The sequence below is a fragment of the Patagioenas fasciata genome, chromosome 14 (genome assembly GCF_037038585.1).
Source record: "Patagioenas fasciata isolate bPatFas1 chromosome 14, bPatFas1.hap1, whole genome shotgun sequence".
Lineage (NCBI taxonomy): Eukaryota > Metazoa > Chordata > Aves > Columbiformes > Columbidae > Patagioenas > Patagioenas fasciata.
This window is the reverse complement of record NC_092533.1, coordinates 4272542-4285135: the sequence shown is the minus strand read 5'-3', so window position 1 is coordinate 4285135 and position 12594 is coordinate 4272542. Positions and strand designations below refer to the sequence as shown.

General features: G+C 43.3%; 1 protein-coding gene across 3 annotated transcripts in view; it reads right to left on the bottom strand.

Moving 5' to 3' along the window:
• RNF145 (ring finger protein 145) overlaps nucleotides 1-10127 on the bottom strand; it is a 40440-nt gene extending 30313 nt beyond the window's left edge. Inside the window, exons 1-2 of one of the 3 annotated variants that reach the window (XM_065848954.2) lie at nucleotides 9893-10127; nucleotides 1040-1253 (exon numbers count right to left, since the gene is read on the bottom strand). In XM_065848954.2, coding sequence (XP_065705026.1) covers nucleotides 1040-1223 — 184 coding nt within the window. In that variant the 5' untranslated portion in view covers nucleotides 1224-1253; nucleotides 9893-10127. Of the gene's footprint in view, nucleotides 1-1039; nucleotides 1254-9313; nucleotides 9336-9438; nucleotides 9552-9892 lie in introns of those variants that run through there. The other 2 variants (XM_065848956.2, XM_065848953.2) reach the window with 2 other exon arrangements.
• Nucleotides 10128-12594: the final 2467 nt, after the last annotated feature.

The window sequence follows — 12594 nt, the reverse complement described above, 5'->3', positions numbered from 1 at the left end:
TAGTGGAGCTATAACAAAGAAAGTCACATGTGTTTTTAATGGCAGTAAATAATTTGCAGACAACAGATATTTAATAGATTAAAAAAGTCAGGTCACATGCCAACACTTCTGCAGTCAGGATTGAAAACCTGAATACGCTACTTCAAAAAACCACAGTCCGGGAACTACTTAACTGAAAGGCAGTGTTTCCTTTAGCTGACTGCAGTACATCTTTATCCTCCAAAGCCATTTACAAGGAAGAATACACTGCAGAGTGGGAAAATATATGCCAGCCATTTCTCTCCAAACTAGGCAGTCCTCCTGCAGATCATCAGAGGCTCTCAGTCTCAACAGCCTGGATCCAGTCCCTAATGAACTCCATGTGCAGTCATAGATGAATCACATACCCACCTGGAGAACAGGTCCCAGAAGATCAGCCCTTTCATCTCCTAAAGCAGACATATAGCATTCCAGAGCTAGACTTGCAGGCCAAGGTTCAAACCTCAGCTCCCTGAGCTGTGTTAGGAATTTTGTCCATTTGCCTGCAACATGAGGACTTGTTACCTGCTCTAATCCACTCACAGCATATCTGTGGTTCTTAAGGTTGTAAACTGAAGAGCCATATCCATGCAGCAGTTAAAGGCAACTGGTGCTGTGGTCACAGTCCAAACTAAGCAACCGTTTCCCTACTCTCTTCTTTAATGCCGATGATACAAATTGCATTACTTCTGTCTGCACGGCATGTCACAGCAGCTTTTTCACCAGTCAGACACGGGCCAAAGTCACTGTGCTATTCTTTCAGGGCATCAATCACGTTTCCAGACACCAGATTTATGCTACATATCAAGGCAACATACCAAAGTTCAGTAGAAGACTCTACATAGGATTTCTCTGCCGCTAACATAAATAGTCCCTTAAGCAGAACTCTAATGAATATATTATTGTGCCATTTGTTGTAATCAATATATCATCATGCTATTACCAAATGCTTAAAATTCTTGTAGTAAACAAAACAGTATTTACTACCGTAGTGTTTTCTCTTGAATACATGCACACTTACCCACATAATGCATATTGAGGGCCAAGTACTTGTACTGGAAGAGAGGGTTGTTGTGCAGGCTACTTCTCTGGATTTGCTGGAAGAATGAGCTGACATCCCATCTGTACAAGACATCCAACAGCATGATGCTTGGGACCCTTAGGGCCACATTCAATACTGCCTCCAACTTCTCCTTTGCAGCCATTCTCTTTCCTTTCTGTGAACTGGCAGCAGACTGTAAACAGCACAAGACAGAGAACAGTAATCAGATCAATCTCACTGTACAAACAGCTATTAGGCTTTGTGACCATATGAATGGGGCTTCCTGTGTGGTCACAAATGACTGAATGAATCAACCGAGTTAAATTCGGATCTATGCAGGACAGCTTCTATTTTTGCTTTATAAAGGGCAATTTGCTAGCAATATTTCCACGGTTATACAGTAACATGGGAAAGGGAGGAGCAGATTAATGACATCAAAATGGTCAAAGAGTGTGCACCGGATAAACCTTAATTCTTATTTGCACTAATTTAGCAGCCAAGACCCCAGCCAAAACACCCCAATGACATAATAGGCTTTGGAAAGCAAACAAAATTCAGACACTACCTTCACTTAACTATGCCTCTCAAATGAAATGACGACCAACTAAAATAGTTCTTAAAACATTTCAGAGCCACTTTGTCAATGCAAATTGAAATAAATAATTTTCCAATACCTAAGCTTTTAAAAAACAATGTATGGCATTTGTTAACCTCTATGAATTTATACATTTGTGGAATTTGAGGGATGCGGGTTTTGAAGACTAGGACCAATAATGCAACTCTTCTACTCATTTTAATGTAATTTACCACGAGGAATCATACAAACAAAGGCCATATCCTCACTCCGGAGTACTAGAAGGTAATTTAATATTGGTGCTTGTGATCAGAGAAGATGGGTGATGTAAGACAATGAAGGGCGCTTTTTCTTTTCTTCAACACGAAGAAAATTCTGGTCCACAACAGCATCTCAAAAGAGATCTAGTCATGAACAGGACCATTTTAAACAGCAAAAGCATCAGTTTCCACATCCTGTCAGAGCACGGCCTTCAGCTCAGACTCACAGTTGTTCCCAAATTAAATGTGCTGGTTTTACCGCACGCCACTTGCCCACCCTGAACAGCATTCACCCCAGGCTATTCGCAAGCCATCAATTTATATACACTGTACTAGACAAGTGCAGTATCCAAGGCCAAGGTGGGGATGATCCAGCAAGTTTTTATGCACAGGTAGCCATTCAAAGAAGTAAAACAGATCACCTGTAGCACAATCCATCTCCCAATGGGGTCAGGTTTAAGAAAAGGCTCCAAATCCCAATTATTAGGGGGACAATTTGAAAGAACTGAATCCTGACCAAAGAAACAGAAAAATCTGCACTTCAAAATGCACTTTTCAAATAAAGTTGTAGGGGACTTTATTCCTGTTGTTCTTGTGCAAAATTCAGAAATTTCTGTGGTTGTTCAAGTTTTATTCTTTTAAGCCAACATGGAAGTACAGTATGAAATGAAACTATGCTCACAAACAAAAAACAAAACCATCTCCCTTCTTGTATGGACACACACACACAAAATAGCCTCCTGTGAAGTTTTGTGCTGCCATGGCCAAGATCTCACCATTAACAGTTCATGTGCTCACCTAAAACCACACTGACACTTGTTGAGACATGATGACATAAAATTAATCCAGCTCAAGAAGTCGGGAGAGATCAAATCAGAGATTTGGCTCAGCAAACCCCAGGTTACAGGGCTGTTGCTTGTTGCTGCTGAGCCCACAGTCTAACTTTGCAAGTTCCATCAAGGCGGGCAGAGCAGCTTTTACAGCAGCTCTGCAAACCCCAAAGACATCACGTCCTTCCCCGCCCCGCCACTTTGGGCATCCCACACAGCACCAGCGTTGCAAAACGTTTCCTGAAATGAATTAAAAGGTCAGCCAGAAGACTACAATTATTTAGAATGAACAACCAAAACCATTGCCCAAGCAGTTACTACAGAATACCAGCGTTCAACAGTTAGGGTGAATAGAAGATGGAGTTCAAATGTGTGGTGGTGTACAAACAAAAGTTGGGAGCTACACAGAGTTTTGCCGAGCTCCATACTGAAATACAAGGCTATGCTCAGAACAGTTTACAGGCACACAGCTCAAATAATTTATATCAAAACTTTTTAAATGTCCTGGGATTTTCAAAACTCTCTGGTTTTGCTGAGTTTGCAAAATTAATTAGAACTCTGAAATGAAGCTGCCTCCTGTTTGTTTACCAGGTTACTTCTGCAAGTAGATCAGGGCTTGGGGGTGGGCAGGAACTGACTTACAGGTTTTCACTCTGTCATAAAAATACCCATGTAAAGTCACAACAAACACCTGATTTCAAACTACATTCCTGCAACCGTGAAACCTTTTCCAGTCAACAACCAAGAAGAAAATTTTGACTTGAGCTTTCAGTTTCCTTAATTACTCCAAATGCAGAATTCTCTGGACTTCTCCTTATTATGAAAGTTAACTAAGGTTTGGCACAGTAAAACTGAGCTAAAAATGTTGCCTTCCAATTTCATACACGCATGCTTGAGAATGCAAGAGAACTGAAAAGTATGAAATTTATATTATCTAAGTAAACAATCTACATTTCAAACCCTGTTAAAACAAACTTTGAAAATCACGTTATGTGGCCATGGGTGGGCGATGAGAAGCAGCCACTGCAACGCCACAGCATATTCTGTCTCTGACTGACAAAGCATCCAACACTAGTAAGAAACCCTTTAAAATTAACTCCACCAGAAATGCGGATGTGTTAAATAAAGCTTCAGTTGTAATCGCTGCCAAGTTCTAACAGAATATAATGCAGAGGGGCAACAAAGTCCATTGGTGTAAGCTCATTAAATCGTCAAGAGCTCTCACAATGCATTATTTTGATTGGTGCAAAAACAAACAAAAACAAAAACCCACCACAACATTAAACCTCTAAAACCTTTAGATAAATGATGATGACAAGAGTTGCTGGATGCTCAGACATGAGGAAAAAAATAGGGCACTGTTGTACACAGTCAAAAACTGGACTTAAGAACAGGACTAGTTTGCGCCACAATTTTTTTCCCCAGGATTTCAAACATCTTCCTTTTCCAAATCAGGACAAGAAGCAGCACAGTCTTAGGAAGAACTTCAGACTTCACATGCTGAGTGAGTGCAACCACAGCTGTGCTACCGGACCAAAAACAGCTTTCAAAAATTTTCCATAACTGAAACATTTCTGTTCTCTAACAACACAGTACTTCCCAAAATTCCATCCCACACCTGACACACTCATTTTTTATCAAAAGCATACGCCTGGTTAGCTTTAAAGAAAACAGCAGAATTGGCAAAATACAATTTAAAAAATAAAACAAAACTAGAAATACTGTCACAAGTCTGTGCCAGCTCATTCCATTAGCAGAACAGTTTAGCAATTAGCTCAAAAAAACCCCTTTCTCCAAGATAAGACATATTTTCCCTTTAACAGAAGTTTCCTTCTGAGGTTTTGTCATTGCATAAAATTTTACCCTTTCAGCTGCAGCTATGAATTATGCCACTTAAACCAGTGTCACTGTTCTTTATGTACCAACTTAAATATAAATATATCACATCACAGGCAGAAAATACTCACTGGTAAAGCAGTTCAAGAGGCCACACAAAACCTGCATCCATTTACCCAAGCGGGTGCAAAATTACATTAACAGAGTAGAGTTTGCACATTTACAAAAGCATTAATTATAAAGTTTCTTAAGAATTACAGAAATATGCTGGAATACTTGCGAATTTCAGAGTTACTCTAACACCACTGCCACCAAAAATCACCATAGAAAGATACAGTAACTCCAGTCAGGATCAGAACTTCAAAACCAGACCTGATCCTGCCATGTTCAGCCCAACATCTGTGAACAAGGTGTTCAGTTTCCTGCATGACTATGACCTAAAGCACTTGAAAAGATTGACTAGAAACCAAAAGAGACAATTTCAACTTCTGTTCCTCACATTTATTAAATTCTCATTACTTTGGATACATTCATTAACAAGCAGACTTTGATCTGTGTCTAGTTTCCACTTCAAATTATTTTTCAATGATACATTCTGAAACTAAAAATATCACCAGGAAAAGCTTTTGTTTTCCTATAAGGTAAATTTTGCTAGATGAATCTTGAAGAGGGAAAAAAATACAACTCCTATCAGTAACTATAGAAAAATACAATGTCACAGTTCGAAAACTAAAATTAGGTGCAACAGCTGCGTTGCATTCAGGCAGAACCCAGAACTCCTGCTATATGCCTGTCCTGTTCTAGGGAGCAAAAAAGAAAGGAATTTGAAGTATAGAAGAATCTCATCCTTTGGAGCGTTATGTCTTTATATCATCTGTTTGGGAGAGAGGAAACCAAGAGAAGAAAAGGGAAGGAACAGGACAAAAAGGTTTATAAGATACACACTTAGAAAATAATTTCTCTGTGTGAGTCTGTACAAAAAAAACCCCTAGAACTCCAGCGAGTGAGTCAGTGCTCCACCAAACCAGTGCTTGCAGGTCTCTTGCTCCCAGACAATTCAGATGAGGCCGAGTTCAGTGCTGGCTGACGAGGACAGGGCTCACAAATTTCTGCTGAGAAGGCCAGACCCAGCGAATACAGCGAGTGCAGGGGAACGCCGCGTTCTGGTACGGCAACACCATCATTAGGATCCCGTCAGCATCTCCAATAATACCCACTTCTTGTAGTTCACTGGACTAGCCCAGTAATTTCAAGTAATAACCAGAAAGTATTTAGCCTTCAATTTAAAGGTTGAGAGTTGGTCAGCAAACACTGCTCAGTCTTGCTGTGTAAGAAGTTAACAAGAATAAACAACTTTTTTTCTCCTTTTTTCCACATTTGGTCTAACAGTATGTATTGCTATAGAGCTGCTGTGGTGGTGTGACTGAAGAACTGTTATTTCCACCTAGAAAACACATGAATCCCTAAATTGCTACTCACTCAGTTGTGAACTGAGGCACAGCTAATTATTCTAACCAAATATATAGCATACTTTGCAAAAAAACCAACTTCTACTGTAAAACAAATTAGGTCAACCTCTTATCTCTTCATAGGGACATAAGTGAACAGGCATTCACATTAAAAACATATTAAAAATGGACAAAATAAACTAGAGAGTTAACATATAGAAAAAAAAAAAACTACATTTCCAGCTTTCATTAATTCTATCAGGTTTTATATGAGCTAAAAGAAAATCAATTCGGGAAATGAGAATACATATCAGAGAGCTGGGAAGCTGAAGTTTCCTTTAAAGATTTATTTCTGGAGTACACCGATACACTATGAACAGTTTCAGTACACTTTCAATTATATAGCAAGTGTATTATTCATAGGCAGCCTGTAAAACATCCTCTGCCTTTTATTTTTCATAATTAGCAGGTAAGACCAGGAAACTGAGCTCAGGGACTAACACATGTTAACGAAGGTGAACAAATCCACCAGGTACGCAGCAAAGTCTTCCTGCGGATTCCTGCAGGATCGGCGCTCAGCCCACACATGATCACTTCAAATCCAGCCACACTAAGAGGGGCTGCTTGTCGCTGCTTGGCTTTTAGATCACGGATTTGCTGAGTTCAGTTAGGCCCCTAAAGATGGGAAACTACCTCAGTGAAATAAAAATATGACTATTTATACCTCTAAGTAAAATTTTCAGAAAAAAATCCAGGTCGAATCAACAGACTGAACTGCTCTGAGGTCCTTTTTAACTCTACAGTTCCCTGCCAGTCCAAGGTTGGGTTTATTAACTAGCTATTCAGCATTTTTCTTTGCTGTCACAGCCATGTTTGCAAGCCTACACCTACAAGCCTGCCTGACTACATTTGCATCAGCACATTCTAAGAAAAATCTGGGCAGCAATCCCAAAGCGTCTCTGCAGAGGAGAGAATACCCAGCGGACCCGCACACAGAGCACTGGTGACAGCCCAGGGTGATGCGGTTTGTGACAACCCACCTCAGAGAGCCCATCACGAGGGAATGTGGCACAGCCATCAGCCTCACCAAACCCTGCAACCCAAATATGTTACCAGGACGAAATATATTCCATCCTCCACAGTTGCTCATTTAGTTTTTAGCCATTTCAGATACAGACATCGCCTGTTTAGAGCCCGCAATGCCAATAACTAGCTACCTGACTGGTTTAGAAGTTGAAATACAAAATAAGACTTTTAAGATCAATAAGTCAACATCGATAACTTCCATTGTTGTTGCTACCTTAGCTGTTTGACTTCTGTAAATAACAAGCATCAGTTTCCAGGCCTGTCACATAGGCAGCTTAGCTTCCTGCAGTACCAGACTCGCATGACAAAAAGATCAAATGGCAAAAACACGTAGAAAAGTCCCTTTTAAAACACGTTCAAACTCAAGACATGCATCAAAAAAATTCTGCAGAAAATCTCCACAAGATGAAGCACCGACTTCTGAATGTTCCTTTCAAGTACACAACTAATTACAAAGCAGCAAGGCTTCTCTAAAATGAAAATAAATGTTATGAAAGTAAAGGCAGGGAAACTGGTCCATGGATATCTGAATCATATTGAAGGCACTAGACAAAAACACGCACTTAAAAAGCAAAACTACAGTGAACTGTTCACTTTATAAGCACATCAAACATTGCCAGGTGTATTTGGAGCTAAAAATGGACTCTGAGAGTAAATCGCCACACAAATATAAATATTTCCAGTGGACTGAAATAGAAGCTATCCACCTGTCCCTGTAAAGAGGAGGAAACCAACCCAAGTTTAGCAAACAATTAGAGACTGTTTTTGAGAGTGGAACACAAAACACTGAGCAGGCTTATACAGTTTTCCAAGACACACCCATCCGTTCACATCTTACTGGCACGATGTGCCTTTCTGCATCTGCACCATGGACTCCAGCTGCTGAACCAAGCGAAACACTGATCTCCTTCCACCATCTCGAAAGGAAGGAATTCCCCAATATTTCTTCCGATGCACGTCGCTCAGTTCCTATCTCCATCAGAAACAGGTCACTATAACACTAGTAGTTCCTCCTAAGGCTGATAGAAACAAGGTAAATCCTGTGTTTTGGACAAGCAGCAGCTTTAGGTTGCTTTCTAAAATTTTTTTACAGTGCTTCTACATAATGGTGACCACAAAGACAGCATTTCCTAATGCTAATGAGTTTAAGACTTAATAAAATCAAATCCTTGCATGACATTATGCCTCAAAACCCAGCAGCTGATTACCATAGTTATTAAAACTAAATAGAAACAAAAATATACAGTTTCTCATGCACAGGTATCTTCTTTCTTACTATAACCGGCAAAAATAAGCCAAGGTTGTAGATAAATCTAAGTTACAGGGTGCAACAACTTAATAGCTCTCACCTTAAAAATATTTTTTCAATATTTAAATCTATCTTCATTAACCTACAAAGTAAAAAAAGTAGCTAAAAACTATTTACTTCTTCTCCTCTCAAGTTTGATGTCCCTAACATACTAAAAGTATTCAAGTGCACAAAACATGTTAATAGAAACTCTTGTACTAAAAATTGCAGAAGAAAACGAATAAAACAACAGCTACAGACTTAGAGTATTTTGAATGAGATCAAAAATGGCTAATATTTATGCGTCAAACATGTTACAGTTGCATTTTCATTAGTAAGCAAAAGGCATTTTTGCCTATAATATCTATTATTACCGCTTGTTTACTGATACTTACGTGCATTAAACGCAAAAAAAAAAAAACACCACACTTCTTCATTTTATTCTCTCAATCACATTATTTATGCACCAGCCCCCTCTCACACACCCCCAAAAAAGGCAGCACAACCAAAAGACAAAAATCCCTCTAAGAACAACCATCTGTCACAGGTGTACTTGCTACACAGAAATACTCTCAATCACAGAAGAAAATAATGAAAATTCCCATCATTAACGTTATTTTAAAGGCTACAGAAGGCCTCAAAATAATCGACTGAGATGATATAAGTAGGAAAGATAGAAAATGCCCTGTTGTTCACGCTACGGAGGGACTGCTCCTTACATAAGCGCTACCATATGCTGTCGGGCCCGTCTCCAGGAGGGAATAACCGGCCCCCCCGTCCCACCTGGGCCCAGGTCACAGCCCCGTGTCCCACCTCTGAGCCGTGTGGCCTCTGGCCGCCGGGAAAAGGGTCAGGGGACATTGACAGAAGGTGAAGCCAGAGCCCAGAGAGGAAGGGGGGAGAACCGCAACCTCCGGAGCAGAGCCGGCACCTCGCTCACGACTGCGGCGCCGAACAGCTCCTCATCCTCCGGGCCCGAGCCGAGCTCCGCGGCCGGGCGGAGCACACGCACCGGGCGGGCAAACTCTGCCACCCCCTCGGTCCCACTCCACGCACACTCCCCAGCCGGCGACTTATTCCCTGCCCGCCGCCTGCCAGGCCGAACTCGCGCGTTCATCCCCGGCGCTGCAGAAAGCCCCTCGCATCCTTCCCCGCGCAGCTCCGCCGCCTTTGAACTCTAGTAACCCCCCGCAAAGCTCGCTGCAAGCCAGCGCTGGCGGAGGGAGGGGAGAGAGGAGGGGATGGGGGGAAGGGGAGGGAGGGGAGGAGGGGGGCGCTGCGCACAGGAAAGGTCGGGGAAGCCCCGCCACACAAACGCGCACAAGCGGCGGGGAGCGCGGAGCTGCGCCCCGGCTTGTGTACATCCGCACGCGCATCGGCCGGGGCGGCGCGCGGCCCCCGCACGCGCGCGGGAGGGTTGTGCGGGGGAGGGGGCGTCGGACCCCGCGAGGCCCTGAGGGGAGAGAGAGGGGGGGCACGCGCGTGTCTGAGGCGGCGGGTGGGGAATCACCTGGGCCGGCGGGGTTGCCGCCGCCTTCTTCTTCTCCTCCTCCTCTTCTTCTTCTTCTTGCTCCGCGGGGGCTCCGCGTCTCACAGCGACGGCGGCGGCTCGGTGCCCAGCGGCGGCAGAGCGGCTCCTCGAGGCACCATGGCCGCGCCGCGCCGCCTCAGGACGCCGACACCTTCCGGATCCGCAGACGGGCGGCCATAGAACCGCTGCCTGCGCGCGCGCGCCGCGCCCGCTCCGCGCATGCGCCCGCTCCTTCCGCAGCACCGCCCCGCGCGCCCGCCTGGGCCCGCCCGCGGCGCCGCGCAGCGCAGCGCGGGGGGGGGTCGCCGCGACCGGGAAGCGAAGGGAGCGGAACGCGGATTTTGGGTGGAAAGCACGGGTTTGGGTGGAAAACGCTGGTTTGGGCGTAGGAATTTGGCTGGGGGGCGGGAGGGGGCTGCGGGGCTGGTTCCCTGCCTGCCAGCGGGGTCCGTCAACGCCCGGCAGTTCGGCGCCAGCCGCCTCCTCACCGGCCCCGGAAAAGGCAAAGGTTTGGGGTTAAATTCCGATGGGAGACCAGGGCTTTAGTTTTGGTTTCGACCCTTCCCGGGAGATGGAGGGCTCATCAGGCAGCTGCAAGTCTGAACCATGACTCACACGGGTCGGTCAGCAAAATTTGAGGTAGTGTCTGGGCAGATGTTTGAAAGGGCAGCTCAGATATTTTAATAATATTCTGTACTGGCCCTATGGAACACAAAATGCTGGCTTAATTTAAAATATTAACACGGTTTATTTTTTTCCAGTAGAGTACTGCAGAATCCATAGTCACCGTTGTTCTGAGATAAAGCAGAAAAATCCCAGACTTGTTCTGCATTGTCATTTTCCAGCTGGAGACGCGTGATGGGACAGCACAGGCTCTTGTGCAGGAGCTTATGTTTCCCAGTCTGTGCTCACAACCTTTGCATGAAACATCTCACTAATAATTTACTTCTTCTGTAAAGGTTGCATGGCCAGGCCCTAGCGTGCACTCCTAAGTGCTGAAGAAAAAAATGTGACCCAAGAGAAGTAATGTTACCTTTATGTTTGCAAAATTACAAAGCCGCATTGTCTGGGATGTGAAAAAACTTCAGCTGAAGTGAGGAATGAGGGAATACACTGAACCAGAAAATCCTGTCGTTCACAGGGTTGGGCTGGCCAACTTAATAATTGCTTTTTTCCTTCCATCTCTAATGAGGACTGGAGCATTCGCAGACATAGACATCAGCAATGTGTAGCCTCAACACGCTGTCTTTATGAAGCGAAGATATTAAAATAAGGGCTTTGAGTGTTTGTCCACATTCTGCTTTGCAAAAGTACCCTTGTCCCAGTACCCGAAGGTTTTCAAAACAGAACAAAAAGGTAGTTTGGATATATCTGTGTTAACTTTTACCAAAGGTGCAGTGGGGCTCTGCCCTGCTGTATACTCTGGCAGTTTATTTGGTGTTAAAACTGGATCTGTCTTCTCCCAAACTCCGCTTGGTCCAGAACACAGCAGAGGAGACCAAATGGCACAAGTGACGGGGATCTCACAGGCAGAAGCCTCTCCTCAGGCACTATAGACAAACTCAGCTTATTGATACAGTCTTCCACAAGCTTCAGATTTTAATGCTGTTCAGAAAATAACAGTTTTTTATTGGAAATATTTAGCTTCAAGCTATCAGTTCATGCAAAGACTCCTGAGCTCAATAATCCTTCTCTTTAGAAAGAACAAATAAGCATGTCCAGCCAAAGTAAGGACGTGCATGTACATGTGATTATTGCTCATAAGCACTCTGTGTTCTGGTCAGGCTTGTAAGGTTTACAGGGTATAAGAATTTCAGCTTCATTTCTAGGGTCTGCTTGTCCTCTCATGCCATATATGGAAACAAAAAAATCACGAGTCACTTCTTTTCTTTGTGGGGTTGGTTCAATTCTGACTGAAGTCGGGGCGATGGTGCAGGATTTAAGTCCTACCACCTGTATTCAGTGCTGCTTCTGAGCAAAAAGACAGCAAGCAGCAGCAGAGAGAGACAAATACATATCACAACTGTAGACAGTGACGGGTATTTATAGGAGATGGAGTGGAAATCTATTATTATTTTAGAAGTAATTATATCATGGAAGTATTGTAGCAAATCATCAAAGTTCAGTTTGCAAACAAACAATAGGAACTGAACCCCACCTTCATTTCATTCTATCATCTCTCAGCATTTAATTCTGAAAATGCGTTATTTACAAAAGCACAGGTTTCCTAATGGGCAGGTCAGGTATGAGGCGTTACCGCTGTCTTGTCAGGCGTGTCTTTTTAAAAGCACCTCAACTTTCTGCTTCATTTCTCTGGAATTTTAAAACCCTTTCCTGCATTTGACACTGGGTGGCTGAGAATTCTGAATTCAATTATTGTTTCTCTCTCATTATTAACAGAGGCATTTGAATTCCAAACTTTCAGTGATCAGCAACTGAGGACTGAAGGAGGCCACTATGGTGACATCTCATTAAAACTTTCAAAAGACCTTCTCAGAGTTCAGATGGTGTGGAAGCTTGATTGTCCATGAGGATGGACAAATGCCAGCACCCCAAACTGCTTACAAAGAAAATCCCTCATAAGAATTCTCAAAAGCAGCAAAATATGCTGACACAGAAGGACACTGCATGCCTAAGGTGGACAGTAACATGGGCAGTTTTATTTGAAGCTTTTTACAAGT